This window comes from Mya arenaria, chromosome 5 (assembly GCF_026914265.1).
Source record: "Mya arenaria isolate MELC-2E11 chromosome 5, ASM2691426v1".
Lineage (NCBI taxonomy): Eukaryota > Metazoa > Mollusca > Bivalvia > Myida > Myidae > Mya > Mya arenaria.
In genome coordinates, this window is record NC_069126.1 from 20,364,166 (window position 1) to 20,386,533 (window position 22,368).

Sequence of the window (22,368 nt, forward strand, 5' to 3'; positions counted from 1 at the left end):
TGTGTCATAGGCTCTTCCAACGGGCTGGACATGCCGCCAAATGGCGTCTGTTATTACAAGAGCATGCGTTTGCCAAAACTTTATATAACGTTGCGACAATCGTGTCAAGTCAATAGTAGCCGTCTTGGCGTCGGATAAGGTCACAATTGTAACTAATACTTTGAGAAATCTAGTGGCAGGTCTAATTCAGCCAAATAAGATACTGATGAGTTATTATGAATTCACGCTTACCAAAAGGCAAAACGTCTGTGTGTGTTTTTAACTTGCTGTGATTGGTGTTTGGAACAGACACTTGATATTGGTCATGTTATAATTATCCTGAATAATAACCATAACCATGTTTGTCTTAAAACATTGTTTGAATGTTCTAAAACATAAATTTCAAAGAAAAATGCATGTGTTTGAGGTTTGTTTGCAGAAAGATGACGATGAAGATATTACCGTCACCTACAAGAGTGACCCCGAGAGTGCCGCCATGCCACCAAGACAAGAACCGGAACGGCCCGAGCGCGTGGAGCTGTAGGCGGCCATGTCACGTGTTAACCACGTGCTAACTGCTGTAACACTTGGTATTTGCTGTGCTATGTGCGGGTCAGCGTTTCACGTGGACATCTTTAGAAGATGATGTTATGCCTTTTCATCTCTGTCAGAAAAATGTTTTGATCAACTTCATGCACTTTTAAAGGCACATCGAAATTCAGCTAGGCATGTTTCACTGTTCTTATATTGTACGATTTGAAAATATGGATCGTAACGGTACGGATATTCAGGCTGTTATCGGGCTGACGGATTGTCTGCTAGCATCGAAAGCCTTCCCAAAACGGGGCTTTTATATTTTTGATAAAACCTGTTTAGTCGTAATTTTAGAAACAATAAGTACAGTGATATTGATAAAGGTGACATGTTTTATGTATTGTTTTTGATGAGACGACGGTGAACTCTGTAATAAAGTCACAATTTTGCTCATAATATATAAATGTTCACCATTTAGTGATATATTAATATCTTACTTGCACATACTATATGCTTGAAGCATTCTCGTTCTTATTTTGCTCATTTCTACTTATTTTAGTAGCATTATATGCTAAATTTTATTAATTTATCACAATTTTATATGTGCTTTTGATGTTGTGTACATGTCGAGTATATTAAATTCTTAAATACGTAATAGATTGTGTTTTAGACTATATTTTAACTATGAGTATACGCCATGCTATGAAATAATGTTTTAATGTATACCATAGGATAAAATGTTAACATGTGTTTATCTTATAGTAATTATTTAATCGGATGAATGCTTTTAATCGTGTATGAAGTTATGCAGATGGTGCCGAAGTGTTCATTATAAAATTCATCTTAAATGTGGGCGTCTGTATCGTGTTCTTAAATAACTTCAGTTGTCTTATCCATGTATGCATGGTAGCAGCCAATGGTGTGCAATGTAGACACGTTTTCCACACAGTGGGTCGCTTGTTCAGAACATTTTTAAATTTGACGTCACCGTTGTTTACTTTAAAACCAATAATGCGCTGGCAGTTTTGTAGATACACTTGTTATCTGCTGTATTTCTTACAACATTTTGAGACAACTGTTTCTGCTGTACTTGTTTACATATTATATATAACCACATAATCAAATATTTCATGTTTAACAGTTTACAAGAATATCGTTAATCACGTTGTTAACTTTTACTGGCAAAGTTCTGAACAAAATGTCCGTCATCTTGAGTTATCCGAGTTAAAGCATTTGGCTTACTGTGACCAACCAGGTGTTTGAAACACGTGTCAAGTCTCATTCTGCACTTTCACTTACTTTGCAGAAATATAGATTTAAAATGGATTTTATTTGCAATACAAAAGCTGTATATACGGACATGTTAATATGTAAAATATGCACGTTTTCAAACGGAAATGTTTATACGTAAACATACAGATACTTTTTTATGTTTTGCGACTTTAGTTCAAAAACGGTGTAGATAACCGCACCCTTCCAATAATTCTGTCATTTTTAATATTTTTAAAGTGTTTAAGTCTTTTTTGTTTAGATTTTACACACATTTATATGATATATCTCTTTTTTATCACAATATTTTATTTCCGAAAAGATTACCTCACATACAGTTACATTTTCTAACAGCTGTTAATTGTTGTTTTCTTATCATGTATTTTCCAAATCTTTACATTCGAAGCATTCCATAAACAAATGGTTCGCAAGGAAGGGCTTTGTTCAGAATTGCTGTCATTTCGTCTTAATTTTTCATTGTATTAAAGCAACTTCTCTCAGACAAAATCTTACAACCTCGCCGTCATCTTTGACAGCCTAGATCTCAAACAATAAGAAATACAATACACCGTACTTGTGTTTGTATTTCGGGCGTTATCGTAGTAGATTTGATTACAAAGTTGCAGTAGCCTTATAAAGTAACATTTAATGCTGAAGCTGCGATGTGTAATTGGTAATAACTTAATAAGGGATCGCCATTATGTTTGTACTTACGTGGGCAAGTGATTGTTTTGGTCATATCAGAGTACTTTACTAAACCATATATAAGACTTTTTATGCGTGAATATACTTTTTGTGTTCAGTAGTGTATTGTGTCTTTAATAATCGACACATTTTCAGATATGTTTCGCAAGTTATTATATAGTTTCACTTAATTTTCAGATATGTATCGTACATTATCATATAGTTTCACTCACTTATTTGTTTTACGATATTATACTGTTTTGAGTGTATTAAAAAAGATTAAAAAATACAATTTGTGATATATGTGTGTGAACATTCTGTCTCATTGGTTATTTTACAAATAAATATTTTTGTTATTGTTGATGACTTAAATGTTCATATTATCGTATAATGCTTATGGATGTGAATGTTGGGGTGTTTGCTATTGATACTGAACGACTGAACTGGTTCAGCCAAAATGAAAGCGATATGCGTTGTTTGAGAAGAGGTGTGTGTGTCCATGTTGTATCTTCCAAATCATGTGATCAAAATATTGTTACATATGCTTGTATATCCCCATGTTTACAATAACTGTTATGTTAAAGAATTCCACTTTATTGTTTGTTTATTTTTGTATTCAGATCCCCCTATACTTCAAGCAGATGTTAACAAACCATAATGTAAGAATGCAATAAAAAGTATGAACATTCAATACTGTATTGTTCATTTGCACCAACACCCAGTATGTCATGATCTGCCGTGTAATGGTCGATGATTTTTTTTCGATATTACAATTGTTATAATTAAAAGGTTTCAAATACTTTATTCACAAACCTCACATTTTCAGAATAATAAACAGAAATCTATGGGGACCTATATTCATTTTCTTTGACGTGCTTTATAAGTAGCCGTGCAACCCGTGTTTAAAAAAGTTCGGAGAAATCCAATTTTATTTCACCATATCTGTAGATCCTTTGAAAGAACAGAAAAGAACAGAACAGAAATTTATTTAACTTAAGCATATATAGCTCATCGTTATGAGCACCAAAACAAATGCTTGCAACAGACAGTGATTACATGTGCTATAAATGAGAAATAACTACACAACAATTTGGAAAAAACATGGTTTTGGTTTCCCTGTAGACAACAACATATTTATCACACCAAATGTCATGTATATATGTAATAAAATGCCTCCGATCAGGTTCAAATGTGAAAAGAATTATTGGAAGTTCTTTTGACTGAAAACAATAAGACGTGCTGGATAATACATACAATCAGGGGTTCTAGAGTTTATAGAGGCTTTTCTTAATTCTTTTAGCTTGATTTTGACTAAAGTTGAAAGCTTATATAATGTCGAGTCTGTTTCCTGGGTAGAAACCAGTACTGGTGTCCATTTTGAGAATCTATTAGAAGGTAATCCTGTGAGGATGGAACCCACAACCTCATGGGTGAGAGGCGGACACTCACCATAGATCACTCTCGCCCTTGGAAGGATAGAACCCACAACCTCATGTGTGAGAGGCGGACACTCACCATAGATCACTCTCGCCCTTGGAAGGATAGAACCCACAACCTCATGGGTGAGAGGCGGACACTCACCATAGATCTCTCTCACCCTTGGAAGGATGATACCCACAACATCATGGGTGAGAGGTGGACACCTATACCATAGATCACTCTCACCCTTGGAAGGATGATACCCACAACATCATGGGTGAGAGGTGGACACATATACCATAGATCACTCTCACCCTTGGAAGGATGATACCCACAACATCATGGGTGAGAGGCGGACACCTATACCATAGATCACTCTCACCCTTGGAAGGATGATACCCACAACATCATGGGTGAGAGGCGGACACCTATACCATAGATCACTCTCACCCTTGGAAGGATGATACCCACAACATCATGGGTGAGAGGTGGACACCTATACCATAGATCACTATCACCCTTGGAAGGATAATACCCACAACATCATGGGTGAGAGGTGGACACATATACCATAGATCACTCTCACCCTTGGAAGGATGATACCCACAACATCATGGGTGAGAGGCGGACACCTATACCATAGATCACTCTCCCCCTTGGAAGGATGATACCCACAACATCATGGGTGAGAGGCGGACACCTATACCATAGATCACTCTCACCCTTGGAAGGATGATACCCACAACATCATGGGTGAGAGGTGGACACATATACCATAGATCACTCTCACCCTTGGAAGGATGGAACCCACAACATCATGGGTGAGAGGCGGACACCTATACCATAGATCACTCTCACCCTTGGAAGGATGATACCCACAACATCATGGGTGAGAGGTGGACACATATACCATAGATCACTCTCCCCCCTTGGAAGGATGATACCCACAACATCATGGGTGAGAGGCGGACACCTATACCATAGATCACTCTCCCCCCTTGGAAGGATGATACCCACAACATCATGGGTGAGAGGCGGACACCTATACCATAGATCACTCTCACCCTTGGAAGGATGATACCCACAACATCATGGGTGAGAGGTGGACACCTATACCATAGATCACTCTCACCCTTGGAAGGATGATACCCACAACATCATGGGTGAGAGGTGGACACCTATACCATAGATCACTCTCACCCTTGGAAGGATAATACCCACAACATCATGGGTGAGAGGTGGACACATATACCATAGATCACTCTCACCCTTGGAAGGATGATACCCACAACATCATGGGTGAGAGGCGGACACCTATACCATAGATCACTCTCACCCTTGGAAGGATGATACCCACAACATCATGGGTGAGAGGCGGACACCTATACCATAGATCACTCTCACCCTTGGAAGGATGATACCCACAACATCATGGGTGAGAGGCGGACACCTATACCATAGATCACTCTCACCCTTGGATGGATTGAACCCCCTTAACTATAAAACATGGAGCAATTATATCCTGAATATCTACCGGATAGAAGAAGTCGCTTCTAATAACTGTATAGATAGGTGATGATGTTTCTTGAAGCTAAAGATGAATTTAAAGTCTTAAAATCGAATGTAGGAAACACAAGTTTATTTTTAACTAAGAAGGATAAGTTCATTTTTTAATAAATAAATTACTTAACAAATTGTCTCCCTTGTAACATGACACGTTAACTGGAGATCGGGGAGTACATCCCAGCAGGCGTGTTGGACGTCTGAATAATAGACTCCCGTCGCGACCAAATAAATCCGACGTTTAACCGACGTCTATTCTTTGTATAAAGCTGATATCAGAAAACGACCATATTACGACGATTATTTCAGAAAAAAAGCCGATGTTGAAATACCAAACAGTGTAGCCGACGTTGAAATATGACGTTTTGGGTTATACTCACAACTCTTAAAAAGCTGCACTCTCTGATAAAAGATTGCCGACAAAAGATCAGATCGAAGATTTTCATATTTCCGTTCGAAAATGAATGTTTTATGGCTTAAACCGTTACTAACGGTTTAAGACGAATGCATAAAACATTAATGTTTGAACTTAAATGTAAAAATCTGCAATCTAATTTTTGTCAGCAGTCTTATATAACTGGTTTCCATGGATTTTCGCAAAAATTGGCTCGTTCCAAGACAAAAAATAAAACAATTGTCTAAACTTTCAATATGTGAGAGTGCAGCTTTAAGGCAGCTTCGTATGTAGTAGGTTAATTTTTGCTCCATTTTTGTATTCAAGTCACGAACATGAACTTTTCGAATGCGAGGAAAAATTTAATTACGCATGAACGAAGCCCTAACAGATCGAAAATGACATACACCTGAAATAATAACTAAATAACACCTGCATGCATGTAGTAACCATGTTATATTTTTCATTAATGATGCATGTGTTCGTGCATACGAATTGGGCATTGAATTAATTAAACAGTCTTCACACCTTTTCCTGTTTTCTTATTCATTGAAATTGGCTATTTCTAAAAATGTGCATGACTGCAGTGTCAAGTAACAATCTAAACGCTATACGAAACATAATCCTGAATTCCTGGAGTGCAACCAATTGCAGTCCTCAATAAACTTCTGTAACATGTTCGCTATACCTCCTTCCTTTATACTAATGGGCATGCGCAGTAGCGATAACTCTAACTATTTTTCTCGAATATATCGGGTTGGTATCGAGTACACGAGTTCAGTCTGTTACATTATTTTAAAGAATATTTTGCCCATCTTCGCTATTCTTGGATGTGCGTGGTCCGCCGTCCGTCGTCAATAATTGGTTAGTTTACACACAAGAGAACACGCTTTTAGACCAATGTTTCTTAAAAATGGTCAGAAAGATCATGTTGATGAAATCTGGATCAGTTTCGAAGATGTGTCATTTCGTCACCAAAACAAGAGCACTTGGTCAAACCTTATGAAAAAGCAACCGATCATTTTGAAATTAAATATTGGCTCATATCGAATATAGGCCATCTCGCATCCAGAGGTAGGTAGCCAAGTCAACTCTGTAACAATTGTGTTTTTACAGTCTGACGCCACAATTTTATTACACACTGTGAACTATTTTATCCAAAAAAAAAAGATCGTATCCGGAATGTAAGAAATTAATGCGAACAAATGTAATCGGATGAGCGATATGGGGTCATCATGGCCCACTTGTTTCATTTCCATACGACCCCAGTTAAAATGAATAATTAATGAAACAAAACAAATGTGTGCTTCTTTACATAACTTAAACAACGAAATGATAATAAATGTAATGATTATGAGCTACGTAACGTAGCCATGCCATCTCCCGTCAGCAGATCATGACGCTGTGGCTGCTAATGCGACGCCTACAATGCCTTACACGACGAATGTTTGGTCAGAAATGGTTTAAGACACATGTTCTGGCATTAAACGATACCATTTTAAGTCAGAGGGAACGCTTTTCAATGACCCCTCTCAATGGATTTTCTAGTCTTATATAAATATCGTAGATACAACTGTTATTGAAACTGTGAAGAACATCGAACAGGCGGGCAAGGACTTACATACACAACGTATGTAGCTGAGTGCTTAGAAAGAAAATAGAAACAGGCAGGTTTTCAATCTGGATATATTTGGGGACAACTTTTGAACATGTGACCGGATGTACCAGGTCCAGCTAAAAGGGGCTGGGTTAGAGAAGATTCAAAATGGAAAACTTGTTTTTCTTCACTTTCCTATGAAGCTATCTCTTGCCATTAACTTCTTAAAGCTGCACTCTCACAGATTGAACGTTTAACAACTCTTTTTTTGTCTTGGAACGAGCCAATTTTGGCGAAAATCCATTAAAACGAGTTAAATAAGACTGCTGACCAAAAATTAGATCGCAGATTTTTATATTCAAGTTCAAAAAATGATGTTTTATGCATTTTTCTTAAAACGGTTTAGGCCACAAAACATTAATTTTCGAACGGAAATATGGAAATATCTGTAAGAGTGCAGCTTTAAATGCGGATGTTATACAGAAATGGGTTGCCATGGAATATATAAATGTTTCAAAGCTGAAATAGTATGCACTGATCTTCGTCAGTGTGGTGGCATTTGGAACATGACCTGACGGTTGGGCCATACTTTCAGTCATTAACTATCCGCATCTGTAGATAGTATCGAAACATAAGTGCATAGCGCATACAGAATTTATGAATTCCCTCAATGTTAATGTATAAGTTGGAAGATTAAAATATGTAATCCCGTAATTAATTCTTAGGAACTGTTATCAAGTACAGTGTAGACAACATAATTGTTAACAGATTCCCTGAATCAATTTTTGGTTCTGATTATATCATATTACTGCAACACATGATAGAATTATGCCATATTATCACCAATAAGATCGGATTTTTTTTTGATCGTTTCTATGGAAATAATATCTATAAAATACGTTTCTTATGCTATGTTTTCCTTTTTTCTGCATCAATATGCTAAATACCATTAAGGATATAAAACAATTTCGGTCAATGTATGTTCAAAATCTAGTCTCATTTTAAATACTTGACACTTAATGAAAAGTTCATTAAACTTCGGTGGCCATTTTGAAAAATGACCGCCAGTCAGCCATTTTGAAAGTTACAAAATGGGTCTAGGGCTTAAAATGTTTCTAAGGCCTTTCTTTTGCATGTGTGCCAATTTTGATGCTTTTCCCATTTTCTTGGTAGGGGAAAAATATATTTTTTCAGGAGGGGAATGGGGCCGAATTTCAGCCCAAAAGGGGAAAAAAACACTGATAGGGCAAAAGTGGATGACGTGAATGACTTTGTGAAGTCCTGTGTTCCTTTTCGAAGCAGAATTCCGAAGATAAATCCGTATATTAAAGGACGTAACATTATGTACTTGGTTCGGGACGAGAATGGAAGGATAAGTTGGTGTCATGGAATTTATCATTTTATAGGACAGCGTGTGTCTTTGATGTTCTCGACGTGACTTACGTGGTTCATACCTAAACTCCTTGTAAAGCTTATCAGTATGAACAAGTTTTGAGCCCCAGTGATGATTCCGAGTGATTCTTACGGAAGTTTTTCGAGTACATTTTCATCTCGAAGGGTGAGATTTCCCCAGACAACATCGCCATATTCCAGAGTCGGCTTAATAAACGTCTTAATAATGTCAAGGGACTTCCTGTCTAGGTCTGAGAGCATGTACTATATTCAACGTCTGCTCTGAAATAACTAATATGTGGTTTTGTCAGATAGGATGAACTTGAGAGGCGGTATTGTAATATGGTTGGGCTAGTTTAAGGTTGACATGATGATAGAACCATGCGATGGCTGAGAGAGTAGTTGCTGTTAAGACACTGAGTGCTGGGGGAGGCGTGCTGCGGTCTTCGAAGACTTTGCTCTGTGGGGTCTGTCACAGATGGCCCTCTGCTTCAATAGTTTGTATACTCTATCATTGTGATGGTCAGCGAATTATATGCATGTGTTCTGTAATGTCGTAAAACAGGTTGGAGAAGGACAGTGTTTTCATATAAGTCGCTTTTTATACTGATAGAACTAGTGAGACTCGCAAATGGCCTCGATGTGCAGTCAATTAGGATTGTGGTGGCCACGAACCCTACACTGGACAGTATGACACTTGCGGTCAGCCGCTGCAACTTCCCGTAATCCCTAACGACTTCCAGGCGCCGCCTCCGATTTGGCTACCTGATAAAGTCGAGGTGTCAACTAATAAATTAGACCAGTGACCTGCAAATAAGACGACTTATCAGCTGGCGATGTGAGTTTGCACATCATCTGTTTATGATGTGAATGGTATTGTGTAAATCATCAGTACTAAGATTAGTTTCATTTACTATTTTGTAAGATTGTAGGACTATAAAAACAGCAACGGTAAGGGTTTTACCATCACTTCTTTAAGAGTCAAAGCATGAAATATTTCTTATGATATATGTACTTGGATAGAGAAAATATATTGAATGGGTAAGTTATAGCACTATTGTTATGGTCCATTTTTGTAAACAAATAAACTACCGCAGTGGGTAAACGTAATATGAGGCCACATTAAGAGTGTAGGAACGTATATGAATATCTTATTGAAATGTAACATGCATGCGACGGATGTCATGAAGTGATTTACAGAAGAACTAACATAGAAACTAGTAAGAGGACTCATTGCGAATGCACGGACGGAGTTTAAACCGTGATCCCGTCCTTAGAGCACTGACCACTCGTGGATAAAAGTATAACATTTACTACTAGTATAGTCTAATACTATGCAAAGTTATTAACAGACATGCGGATTTTTATATAAGTGTAGTTAAAAGTAGTTGTGACGGAATGTTTTTAAATATATAACAAGTAAGAAAGTGGTTTTCCAACACATCATACAGTTTATTGAAAATAGATATATATACAGCTGACTATGGTTTCGATAGGAAATTAAAATAATGACCTAATCCTAGATGCATGTATGTATGTGATAAAGCAGAATAGAAAAAAAAAACATATTACATTTATCAAGATTTATACAGACTTTGTTATTTAAGCGTGTTTTAAAATGATTGGTTTTATAGCTGTTTTTGAATTGTGTTTCTATCGAAGGTCAAAATCGCCATAGACGGGAAATGGCAAAACTGAAAGCAGAAACATCGGACACGAAAACTGTCAGTAATGGGAAGGCGTCAGCGGCGCGTGATGTCGAGACCGGAAGCGGAAATGGGAGCTGCAGCAGCGGCCTAGCGCCCATTCCACCTGATGGAGGATGGGGGTGGGTGGTTACCATGGCGTCATTCATGGTTGGCGTCATTGTGGACGGAATATGCTTTACGTTCGGTTTCTTCTTTGCGGATTTCCAGGCGTATTTCGGTTCCAACCGGAGCACCACAGCCTCCATCAATTCTGTCCAGACGGGGACATACCTGACTGTAGGTGAGAAACAACTCTTACAATACCGTGTGATAACGTCCTACTACGTTAAGGTTTAAGTGTATGACGCGAGTTGGGTCAAAATATATCTTGAATAGTTGAAAAGGTTCAATGATCGTAGCATGAATATAAATACAAAATGGCAGTATTTACAATTTAGGTTATGTCACGAAGTTTGGCTTGAGGTCACCAAGCCGGACAAGCTGGTACTCCGATTTCCCCTCTATACAAGACGGTAGACCACACTCTCGCGTAACATCGTGCCAACGAGCGTGAACAATAGAATGCTGCAATGTTCCACAATCGTTGTAAAATAAATAAGTTATGACTAAAATACTTTTATCGTGACGTCTAGTACACAAAGAAGCTTTTTGGTACAGTTGAAAAAAACAAGGAATAAGGAAGTTTATTGTAGAGCTGTATGGTATTGTTAACACGTTATAATAATGTTGACGACCCATATATGACAATGTCAACTATAGAGTCCGTTTCAGAACTACCGAGTGTCGCACTGAAATTCGAAAGGAGGAGACAAGAGAAAGAGACCCAGCTGGGGTTTGAACCCAGGATCTCATTTTTAAGAGAGGAGTACTCCTTTACCACTTGACCACCGTATTTTTACCCGGGAAACCTTTTCGTCGGATACCTTTAACGTGAAGTTTTAACTGAATGTGTACCTATAGGCTGAGCCCCACCATCATTGTATAATTGCATTTAATTCTTAGTATTAATATTCGGTTGTTTTTTTTCCAGGGCCGCTGGTCGGCGCGCTCGTGAATAAGTTCGGGTGTCGTTCGGTGGCGATGGTTGGCGGGGTCGTGACGTCAGTGTCGTTTTTCTTGTGCACGTTCTCCCCGAACGTAGAAACTATGATCGTCCTGTACGGATTATGTGGAGGTAACTTTTGTTTTTTTCTGTTGTACCTTTAAATAATTGTTCTGTCCCAACGTGCAAAGCATTCATGGATATATAGAAACACGAAAGACTAGAAGCAATTTGCTACTCGCGATGTAAATAACAGTTAGATTTTATTTGGAGAAACTCTAACCAACAGTGTAACATCAAAATTAATAGTATTATGTGAAAGATGCTATTATAAAGCTAAGACCTTCTACGTGAAATGTTAGTGTAATGTTAAAGTATCTTATGTTAAAATATTGATTATCATGTCTGAGATTTCAAACCTATTATGTTATCGTTGTATATATGTTTAATTGAATGTATTATATCTATCATGTAATGAGGAGCACTTTGCGTTCAAGTTACTTAATAAATAAGTTGAATCTTGAATCTTGAAATCTATAATGTAATTGTGGCCTTTGCCAGAATGAGACTTTAAACCGGATTGATCATTCAACATCACATTGATTTTATCTCAGGTATAGGGTTCGGTCTGATGTACCTCCCGGCCATCGTCATGGTGGGCTACTACTTCGACAAGCGGCGAGCCCTCGCCACCGGGATCGCCGTCTGCGGCAGTGGCATAGGAAGCTTTGTGTTCGCACCGCTCAGCGAGTACCTGTTGAGCCAGTACAGTTGGAAAGGCGCCATGTGGATTATATCCGCCATATCCCTCAATGGATTCGTGTGTGCCGCCCTTTACCGGCCGCTGTCGTACACAGAAGAGGACGAGGGAGTTAGAAGCGCAGCTGAGGCTCCAGAAGACGAGCTTGGAGTGGAGGTCGACTCCCGAGTGCCGCTTTTTAAGCCAACACTGAATATTGTGAAAAATATAACACCTATATATAGATGTAAATCACTGGAAGCTTGCAACCAAAAACCTGGTGACAAAACGGCGGAAATTGCGCGTCTTGGGCATAGCATGTTCCTTGATGCGGAACCTCGCTCCCGGAAGCACGCTAAAGGTCGCCACGTCCTGAAACCGCTAGAGCGGAAGGACATCTTTTACAGCGGCAGCATCCAGCATCTTCCGGAATATGTCAAAGCCGGAAATGAGGAAAAGTTTGTAAGAAGTATGTTACATTTGAACGAACATGAAACTGACGCTGTAAAAGATACAAAGACATGTGCATTTGACTGTCAAAAAGTGTTTGCAGAAATGTTTGACTTTTCTCTTCTGAAAAGTCCAACATTCGTCATCTATCTCTTCTCGTGCTTTCTCTGTATGATTGGTAAGTTCCTGGACAAAAAATGTTGTAAATTTCTTATTGTTATTTAAATATTCTTATTTTATTATACTTTCAAATGATACTACATGTAATACTACAACTGTGAGGTCATCGGAGATCCGGTCATCCAACATTCCCCCACACTGTCGAACGCAACAACAACAACAACAACAACAACAAAAAGAATAACAACAACAAAATAACCGTGACAAAACAAAACAGACAGCAACAACAACAAAAACACTAATATACACTTCATAGCGAGGATGAGACAAATATTCGGTGTTATCTTATGACATTCATGTACTTATCTGATGATAAATATTGTGGACTGTACTGGTTGATATTCAATTAAGGAAGAGTGTTTATCAGCGTTTATGACACACTGTTTACTTGGGGATCTCTCAGATTACAAAACACTGCAACCGGTTTTTACAGCACAGCTTACTTGACAACGTCTTCAAATTTTACTTCTTTCTGTTCGTACTGAACAGAATTCACCGGTCAACAACACATTTCGAACACCCTATAAATGGTTCATTGTCCTTCATTGCGGAGATGGTAGCCACATTTGTTTTAAATTTCCGAAGTCTGTTCGCCTTTAAAGTCATTGTCCGCATGCTTTATCGCATTTGTATAGCAACACACATATCTACAGAAGAGTTTTTGTTTCCTTTCAGGTTTCTTTACCCCATTCATCTACCTTCCAGATATCACGTCCAAATACGGCATGTCCTCCTCACAGGTGCGTACAACTGAAGTGGGTATATGTGTTACACGGTGAGACTGTTGCGTATAGTGTAACTACTTGTATCAATGGTAAACAGTCATCACAAGTTATTACAAGATGTCCATAGCAACTGATTAATTTTGCCGAAAATCGTGAGTAACTCAATTGAGAATGAAATTAATTTAAGGTTGTTTTGACTAAACAAATGAGATTATAAGTATCTTCCATGGCCGAGAGTGCAAGATAGGTTCATTCCGACCCGAGCGTAGGGTGTTTAGCGGAAACGAGGTTTACCGAGTTTCCGCATAACACCGTGCGCGAGGGTCGGGATGAACCTATCTTACACGAGCGGCTATGGTAGATGCTTTTTCTCCCACCTCAGTTAAACATTAAGTAAAAAAGTATTTTCTTTGCTGGAACGCTTGTGTTTAGTGAAAATAATTGCGTATGGATATGCGATAGCACGTGGTTGTCATGGATATGCGCGCAGTGATCTAGTTAATGTTAATAGTCAAATCGGTCTTTTTAAATAGTTCTAAGGAGAATGAGGCATTATTTCTTGAATGGTGCGTGAAAAGTGTTTTATGGTGACAATTGAAGCGAGAAATAATTAATTAGCGTTCTAAATATTACCATAAGACAAGATTTCCTTGATGCTACAGACGACAGTCTTCAACAAGGGAGGTAATTACAATATGTTGACCATGAAAAAAGAGTTCCATCCGGGCATTTTATCTTCGCCCGTGGTCAAGATAAGAATATCTAGCATGGTTAAATTATTGGATCTACTTATCTGAGGTGGGAGAAAAGAATATCTAGCATGGTTAAATTATTGGATCTACTTATCTGAGGTGGGAGAAAAATCCTGTTTGGTTTGGTGCAAATCAAATAAATGACTAAATTTCAACAATTCTGTGAGAAAGTTCCGCTGAAGTGTTGCCTAAAAATCTGCAGCTAATTGTATAAATCTTTTGTTTACCCAAAGTTAGCCAAGGCGCGTTTTGATTGGCCAATAGTTATCCAAGCATTACAACCATCCAATTCGCTTAAATTTACATTTGGCCAAAGCTAGGCTGTGGACAACTTAACCAAGAATTGTTCAAGCTGCCACAGCAGCCACTTGTATTAAACTTACATAAATTGTCTACATGTTATCTTTTGGATAGTTGACATATTGATATGCTTAGATTGGTCAGTAGTTATTATTGATTAAATGTTGACCAATTGGTTTATACAATTGGTTGCTGCAAATGTTTAGAATGTCCAGCCATTCAAAAACATAACATTGCTTAACATACAACGATCATATATTTTGTTCAAAACCATAGAAAAAATCATTGTTTCGATTGAACACCGCAGTCTTCTGAAATTAATACAAAGGCAAATACCTTCAATAGTAAGTAAGGTACGTGTAGATATAGTTCTTTAAAATCGTTAAAAAATAACTTCCATTTCAGTCCGCATGGATAATCTCAACGATCGGAATAGTGAACACAGTGGCCCGGATCTTAGTCGGCTATGTATCCGACAAGTCTTGGGCCGACGCTATTCTGATCAACACAGTTGCCTTGGTGATCGCGGGCGTCACCTCAATGTTTGTGCCGTTCTACCGAATTTACGCCGTCCTCATTGTGTATGCGATATTGTTTGGGTTTAGCATAGGTGAGTTTTGTTTTCTGCGTATTTCTTATGTAACAAATGGCCACTTGTTGACTGTCGATCTGTACAGAAACCAGGGTCAGGCACAATCATCGTGTGGGAACGGACACCGGATATAGCTCAAAAAGTGATAAGTACACATACAATTATGCAATTATGCAGAGGTAAGATCTTGCTGTGTTAACGCTTAGACCAAATAAAAAAATAGGTGCGTTTCAGGTAACGCTGCCCAAAAAAATAGGGTAGGTAGGTCGGAATATTTTTATTTTATTTTTTTATTTTTTGTTGTTAATATATTGATTTCAGTAACTGTTGACTCAGAGAGTAACAAAAATAAAAGTCATCAATTTTCAGGTTTATCAGCAGTTTTTAAACATGTTCCATGCTTCAAAGGAAACATTCTTTATTTGTCTGGTTAAATACTTTGACAATGATGGTTGGATTTCAACTTAGTTATGGTACACCACTCTGCTCTTATTTAAGACTTCCAGGAACGGTTTTACTTTTCTTTATGCACCCTTTTGCTTTCAATCACCCTCTGTAGAATGCTAACCTCCCTGTAACATAATTACATGAAGAGTGGGACAGCAAATTTACCATATAAGCCATTAGCCAAGGAAACCTAAATGCTGTCAAGAGGACCTGGGGGTTCAGGTTTGAAGAACAAGTAACATGCAGGTTTTATTGCCAAAATTGCACACTTAAGTCTGACATATCTATCCGAAAGTCAGTATCTGACACATTTGTATCTGACAAGAAAATCTAGTTCAAGAATTGAAATATACCTGCCACACAAGCACACTTTAAGAGTTCAGTCAATCTAAAAATTCAGACATCCATTATTATTTTCAAAAATAATTTATTTTAGGTACCTAATTTTCGGACACCCAAAGGACATTGATTGTAACTTTTACAGTTACTAAGTCTCACAGACCAAAAATATTGATCTTTATCGTTACAATGCCTGGCTAGATTACCTAACCGTATACACCACTGTGACAAGTTAGTTAGTTACTACCCATCCTAAACGATTTATTGCCTGTTGAAATGGATGTGTGATGAATTTAATGGAGGATTAAAGAAACAACAAGGGCAATCAAGAGATTAAGAAAACACAGACATGACATGTTTGTAAAACGAACCGCCAATAAACATTGAAACTTGTACCACACTTTTAATATAGACTTTATGAAGCAATAAAAAAGTCAACACATTCAATGATACAGGTAACTATTTAATGTGATGAATTAAAGTTAGAAATGCAATACTTAAGTTACAATCAAAAACACCACCCAGACACATCAATCCTGCATAACAATAGACATGCTTTTCATGAGATCCTCGTGGGTAAAACTGAGAGTTATGTGACGTCACACAATGTGACTGTTTGATCTGAAGCCGATAAAATGTGTTTATTCATTTCAATGCATGTATAAAATGGTGTTGAATGAGATTTTAATTAACTTGATGAAGGAGTTACACTTATAGGCGTAATAACCATTGATAACTACGGATAAATTAATAAGTGGTAAAATGCAGACATGAAGAAAAAAGGCAGGTTTACCATACATGTTTATAAAATGTAAAAATGGTTATTTTCTATGAATTCGGAGAGCGAAAAATTAATTATTTTAAGGTGTCCGAACTCTAAGGTGAAGTACGGTAAATACATACTGAAATCCAACTCTAATATTGTCAACTTTATGTACATACATTTCGTAACAAATGCTTTTCGTACCCAAATCACATTTTTTTTTCAGGGAAAAATAGGTTAGGGTCGGCGGGGAAAAATAGGGTCGGTCGGGTAACCTGAAACAGAGCTATTTTTTATTTGGCCTTATCTACCGTATCCACAAATGAAACAAGTGTTTTAACTAATAGCTGAATGCTAAATTTTGTCTATGGTAAACTTTAAAGTGCTTACGATTTAGCAGACCTTGAAGAATGTTTCTTCAAATTTGTTCCTAAATAAATCAGATTACCGGCGTATTTAAAATATAAGATATTTACAGATTGAACGTTGATGCTTGTGAAAAACACATCATGGTAAACTAATCTGTATGAATGGAACAGTTTTAAGTGCATACAGATACAAAAAACAGCAACCTTTTTTGCTCTCATCCCTCGATATGGACAACATCGAACAACTTCCCTCGAGCTCGCGTATAGGTAAATGGCCGTAATCATTATCACAGTCTCGTTATTCTTATTACATCGTTACTATCCTCAGTCCACTTAATAGCTATCCCCTGTGCAGTTATTTATTTGCTTCATCTATCCCCAGTACACCGCCAGGGGATCAAAAGGTATGAATATCTCCGTAACAACAAAACATACCGTACTGATATCTGACACATTACTAGATAATGTGATTACAATGAAATCGCTCGATTCAGTTTTTATTCTTATTTTCAATTTGTTGATTTATGTTTGAAATCGTACCACGTAAATGAACATTTGTGAGCGATTATGCAACTTTCGGCGATAATTGGGTTATTATACAAAAGAGGAGACACATTTCCATCATAGTCGTATATTGCACAGGGTCAAGTTATTTGAAACTCTTCGATTTTGATAAACATATCACCATAAAATACAAAAAAAATGATAGAAAACTTTTCATGTGTCAAAATCAAACGCTTATCGATCACTTTTTGAGCTATATCCGGTGTCCGTTCCACACAATGACAATGCAGTAACTCAAAGCTATTTAAGCATATTCTCAATCTCAACTCATTTTACCACAACATCAAAAGTTCTGGTATATTTTCCTGTTTTAAAAAGCACATTCTCTCAAGGAATAACATAACATAACATAACATGACATAACATATCATAAAATAACAAAACACTTGACTTAACATGACATATAACATGACATGGCATAACATGACACATAACATAACATAACATAACGTAACATAACATAACATAACATAACATAACACAACACATGACTTAACATAACATATAACATGACATGACACATAACATAACATAACAAAACATTACACGACATAACATATAACATAACATATAACATTACATAAAATATAACCTAATATAACATAACATAACACATAACATAACATAAAATGTTATAAAGTACAATTCTTTATATTTTAGCAAAAGATCTCTGCTCAAGAATACTCGTATGTCGCATTTTCACAAGGGGTATTTATCAACATATAAATCTGAAAATAGCTTCTTTGAAAAGAATAAAAGCAATGAATTTTTATATAAGTAAGTAAAATGAGTTGAAATTAAGATTGAGATTTGAAGTATTTTTGCGATAATGGGGCAAACACGCAATTCACTATAAAGGTTCAAGGATTCAGATATTCTCTTGTTTAATGGATCGTTGATTTAAATGTTTTTGTAGAAAGAACTATTGATTAATGTATCTCGAACAGACATACACTCTAGTAAAGCTATATATGCTCTTGGCACAATATAGGTTCATACAAAATGAACAGTTTTTAATTTTAATATTAGCGATATTCTGGTGAATTTGTAGCCACGTAGCCATTAATTCAAAAACATGAATAGAGGCTATTGATTCATGGTTTCCGGTAGTGTGTTGAAATATAACGGTGGATAATATCTCGATCAACTCACCGTTTGAAACAGTTAGTTTATCGATAAATGATTTCACGGTTTTCTCAGATTGTACCTATTTATTGAGAAAATAATAACATAAACGCATTCAATGCCGGGAAGAAAATACTGTGACGTTATTTAAATGTGAAATTTCGCGCAATTAGCCATGTCGTGTATTGTTCAATTGTTGGAATGAAGAGTGTCGTAGTTTTTGGGTCAGAAATACAAAAACAGAATCTTTTAAAACTTGTTTGCAAATACATCCAGAGATTGTCAATATTATAATGCACTTTAGGAATAGTTCATACTGCAGATACACATGTATATATGATAAAGACTGTCACATTATCAATGTTCATTTACCCTTCACAATAACTTAGAACACGCTATCAACCGTGTTTTTACTTTACTATTTCACACCAACATTTACAAATAAACTGATTGCGAAAACTTGAAGAAAGATAGCATTAGTTTCTTTGTGGCTGGTTGCAAAATGCTATGTAGTCGAGTCCTGGGGGCCATGATTACGAACAGTCCAAAGTTTGATCAAGTTCATACTCAAGTGGCAAAAGTGCATATCTCCATTGAGTCTTTCCTTCTAGTTGAATATTTATGATGAATGTTATAACTATTTAGAGCGGACATTTATTTCTGTAAAACGAATGGAAAAAAGACGATTCTTTGTAATTCAATAAAAGTGCTTTTGCTCAACTCAGAACGTATATTCCAACAGGTGAAAACGTAAATGGTCTTTTTTCTTCAATGCTACTTAGAACCATGTTCATCCCTTGATGTTGTATATTTTTAACGAACTTGCAAGTTTATTGGCACTTCTTCCACTGGTTCACTTCGGTCTGTGCGCTTACTGCCGCGCACCAGTTAACTCAAAAACTCCTAGCGTCTTCGTCCAAACATAATTCGGGAGGTTTATTGTTGCGTTGATATCAAAGCATTAGTGAAATAATACGGAACATTGTCTTACAACAGTTTGATTGTTTAAGTGAAGTACTTTCAACCACATTTCAAAAACCTGACTGACAATTTTTGTTTGTTCTGGTTGGCATAGGATGTTCTTTTACAGCAAGTTACAATGTTTACAATTTCTATATAAAATTGCTTTTGGCCATATTCTAGCCATTCTCATCTTTAGTATTTGATTTAGAACAGACAAGGTTAACAACCCAGCCTTTCCTTCTATTCCAGCGGCGTTCGTTTCGCTGCGGTCCATTATAATCGTGGAACTATTGGGCATCGACAAGTTAACCAGCTCGTTCGGGCTTGTGGTCCTTGCCCAGGGGCTCTCAACGTTCGTGGGCTCCCCTATAGCTGGTATGTATACGTATTGGTACCCAGGGAAGTTGCGCAGTAGTTCAAAAATATTCTATCATATTAATAACGAAGAAATTCATTTCTGAAAAGTGTATTTCCGTCGAAAAAAGGAAACAGTTTTGAAAAAAATGAAGACTGTAACTAATTTGTATATTTAAATATTGAGTTCATATAATAAACCTGTCATGCCATTTTACGAAATTCTTTGTTGGTGATATAACGGCAGATAACATGTCAATGTCAGTGAAGGAGTTTTTACGTTATGTGAATTGTGATATTAAGGAGATAACGTAGGTATAGGTAACGGCCAGGTGTCCTCGGATGCCCTATATCCAGGACGATAACTTATGATAAGAGGTCATAATGTAATGAATTATTTGATAAGTTCTTGTTTTGAACGGGTGTCGACAGGAACAGGGTCATTGACTATTTTCAGGTGCGCTATACGATGCGACAGGCGATTACAAGGCATCATTTTATCTATCAGGGACGGTAATCGCTATTTCAGGACTGATTTGTCTCCCTTTGCGACGTTTAAAGCGCTGGGAAGTGGAACGGGATAAAAAACGGGAAGAGGAGCTTGTTCAATTAAAACACGGGACGGAAACGGAGTTGCTTAAAATGTCAAACGGAACAGGAAACAAACAACTGCCTTTTAAAGGTGGTGAAAAACCGTTCCAAAACTAATAAAAAAGCTTTTTCAAAATGTGGCTTACTTTAAGTAAGTCATGTAACGACACCCAAATTGAACGTTTCTTGTCGTCGGATATAAGTGATTTGATTGTCTCCATTGATCTATCTATAATGCATAGATGACACGAGTGGGAAAATGTCTTCAGATTCTTACATTCCCTTTACTTATAGTGTTATACTCAATAGGCGAGTGTAGTGAAGTATTGGACCGATCGTTCAGAACTTTGTTTAAAGTGCCAATCGTATTTAAATCAGTTCATACAATGATAAACCTTTAACTACTTACTAAATGATGCATTTGTGGAAAATATTACTGATAACAAGATTGTTACCATGTATTTAATAGCTGAAAACGCAAAAATATTAAGTGATTGGTGAGTGCTTATAGTTTTAAAGTGATCAACTGTCCTCTCTAATGCTCTAGTAACAGTGTCTCAAATATTGTTAGGAATACTGAAGCTCACAAGCGTATCCATTAAACGTTCAGGCCAATAAAGATTTAAACATCAGCAACAATGACGTTAACAACGTTGTTAACTTTAACAATGATCTGAACGATAGGTTCATTGTCATATTTTGGGGCCCAAGAGAAAATGTTCATATTCACACAAGACGAAGAACCGTAGAAATAAAGTATGTTGAATGATAATTTAATGGAGAAAAATATATTTGAGGACCGGTGTGTCTCGTGCAGAAATGGGAAATGTGTTCTGTGATAAAATTGTGCAAAATGTATTAATACTAAGTATACTGTTTTCGTTTTGTTATAAACTTGTACTACGATTGTTTTATACAAAAAAATCCATATTTTAACGTTTGTTCTAAACATATACAATAACTTTGATTTTTATTTTAAATTGATGTGTATATACTAAATATATATACTTAATAAATAATGAATGAAACCACCTTTTTTGTTTCCAAACATATTAAAGCTGCACTCTCACAGATTGACAGTTGTGACATTTTTTTTTTTTGTCTCAGAATCAGCTGATGTTGGCATCAGTGTCTTCAACTTAGTCATATAAGATAACTCACAATAGAACAGATCTCAATTGTTCGAAAAACAGTCGAAAATTCCAATTTTCTTAAAGCGTTAGTAATGCTTTTAGCCATAAAACATCAACTTTCGACCATAAATATGAAAAACTGCCATTTTATCTTTAGTCAGCCTTCTTCTATCACTGGATTTCACACATTCACGCAAGTATTGGCTCATTCCAAGACAAAAAGAAAAAAGTTGTCAAAATGGTCAATCTGTGAGTGTGCAGCTTTAAAGGCATGATATGTTAACGTAAGCATGCAGTTATTCTAGTATGTGATCTTGAGTAGCACTTTAAAGACCACACTGGACTGGAAATGGTGAATGACTGTCAATTCCTGACTCTCACATGAAACATGGCATGTATAA

At 36.8% G+C, this 22,368-nt stretch overlaps 2 protein-coding genes across 10 annotated transcripts in view; both read left to right on the plus strand.

Moving 5' to 3' along the window:
- The window catches only part of LOC128234858 (monocarboxylate transporter 13-like), a 34,844-nt gene extending 31,687 nt beyond the window's left edge, over nucleotides 1-3,157 (plus strand). For 3 of the 5 annotated variants that reach the window (XM_052949406.1, XM_052949408.1, XM_052949407.1), the window contains exon 8: nucleotides 407-3,157. In XM_052949406.1, coding sequence (XP_052805366.1) covers nucleotides 407-523 — 117 coding nt within the window. In that variant the 3' untranslated portion in view covers nucleotides 524-3,157. The remainder of the gene's footprint in view (nucleotides 1-406) is intronic. The other 2 variants (XM_052949409.1, XM_052949411.1) reach the window with 1 other exon arrangement.
- A 6,512-nt stretch (nucleotides 3,158-9,669) lies between these two features.
- Nucleotides 9,670-21,862, plus strand: LOC128234859 (monocarboxylate transporter 12-like). Of its 5 annotated transcripts, none has more exons than XM_052949414.1 (8): nucleotides 9,670-9,782; nucleotides 10,494-10,820; nucleotides 11,571-11,714; nucleotides 12,197-12,949; nucleotides 13,627-13,691; nucleotides 15,134-15,338; nucleotides 20,139-20,264; nucleotides 20,701-21,862. In XM_052949414.1, the coding sequence occupies exons 2-8, from the start codon at nucleotides 10,517-10,519 to the stop codon at nucleotides 20,949-20,951; spliced, it is 1,848 nt and encodes a 615-aa protein (XP_052805374.1). In that variant the 5' UTR covers nucleotides 9,670-9,782; nucleotides 10,494-10,516; the 3' UTR covers nucleotides 20,952-21,862. The 5 variants fall into 5 exon arrangements, with proteins under 5 accessions (XP_052805374.1, XP_052805373.1, XP_052805375.1 ...); XM_052949413.1 differs by lacking the exon at nucleotides 9,670-9,782 and adding an exon at nucleotides 9,810-9,872; XM_052949415.1 differs by lacking the exon at nucleotides 9,670-9,782 and adding an exon at nucleotides 10,006-10,132.
- The last annotated feature ends 506 nt before the right edge of the window (nucleotides 21,863-22,368 follow it).

Bases quoted from the DNA above. Each gene is read 5' to 3' on its own strand.
- LOC128234859 (XM_052949413.1), top strand. The intron at 11,715-12,196 runs GTAACTTTTGTT...ATTTTATCTCAG, and splicing joins CCTGTACGGATTATGTGGAG to GTATAGGGTTCGGTCTGATG. The intron at 13,692-15,133 runs GTGCGTACAACT...CTTCCATTTCAG, and splicing joins ACGGCATGTCCTCCTCACAG to TCCGCATGGATAATCTCAAC.